Here is a 424-nt window from a genome sequence, read left to right on the forward strand (position 1 = left end):
AGTATTAAAATGTAGCCTTGAGCAAGGAGCCTCCTCCTTTGAATCACACCTAGGTATTTACTTGGAAACGGAAGAAGCATAAAGACGCCCTTTGTGAGATAAAACATTTCTATTGGAATATGACAAAAAGCATCAATAGAACAAAGGCAAAAATGATGATTCTGAAAGTTGGCTCAGATTTTCAGAATGATGAAAATCATCGGGAATGCAACAGGAGAAAAAAACACGGGCAACGCCTCCTGCCTGGGCTATAAAGGGCTCCAGGCCAGGGGGGAGCCAGCACTCGCTGCCTGCGCTGCCAAGCCTCTGCCTCTCTGCAGCCCTACAGCCTCCGCCAGCCTTCACCATGAGCACCACTGTCAGGCAATACTCCTCCTCCATGTCCCTCAAGGGACTCGGGGGCCTGGGAGGAGGATCCAGAAGG

The 424-nt window shown here is 50.0% G+C and overlaps 1 protein-coding gene across 1 annotated transcript in view; it reads left to right on the forward strand.

Moving 5' to 3' along the window:
• Nucleotides 1-337: 337 nt before the first annotated feature.
• The window catches only part of LOC104410526 (keratin, type I cytoskeletal 14-like), a gene marked incomplete at its 3' end in the record, with an annotated part of 3,198 nt that continues 3,111 nt past the window's right edge, over nt 338-424 (forward strand). Inside the window, exon 1 of the mRNA XM_010020719.1 lies at nt 338-421. Within this exon, the coding sequence (XP_010019021.1) occupies nt 347-421 (75 nt within the window). The remainder of the gene's footprint in view (nt 422-424) is intronic.

This window comes from Nestor notabilis, unplaced genomic scaffold, assembly GCF_000696875.1.
Source record: "Nestor notabilis isolate BGI_N333 unplaced genomic scaffold, ASM69687v1 scaffold28558, whole genome shotgun sequence".
In the NCBI taxonomy this organism is placed as follows: domain Eukaryota; kingdom Metazoa; phylum Chordata; class Aves; order Psittaciformes; family Psittacidae; genus Nestor; species Nestor notabilis.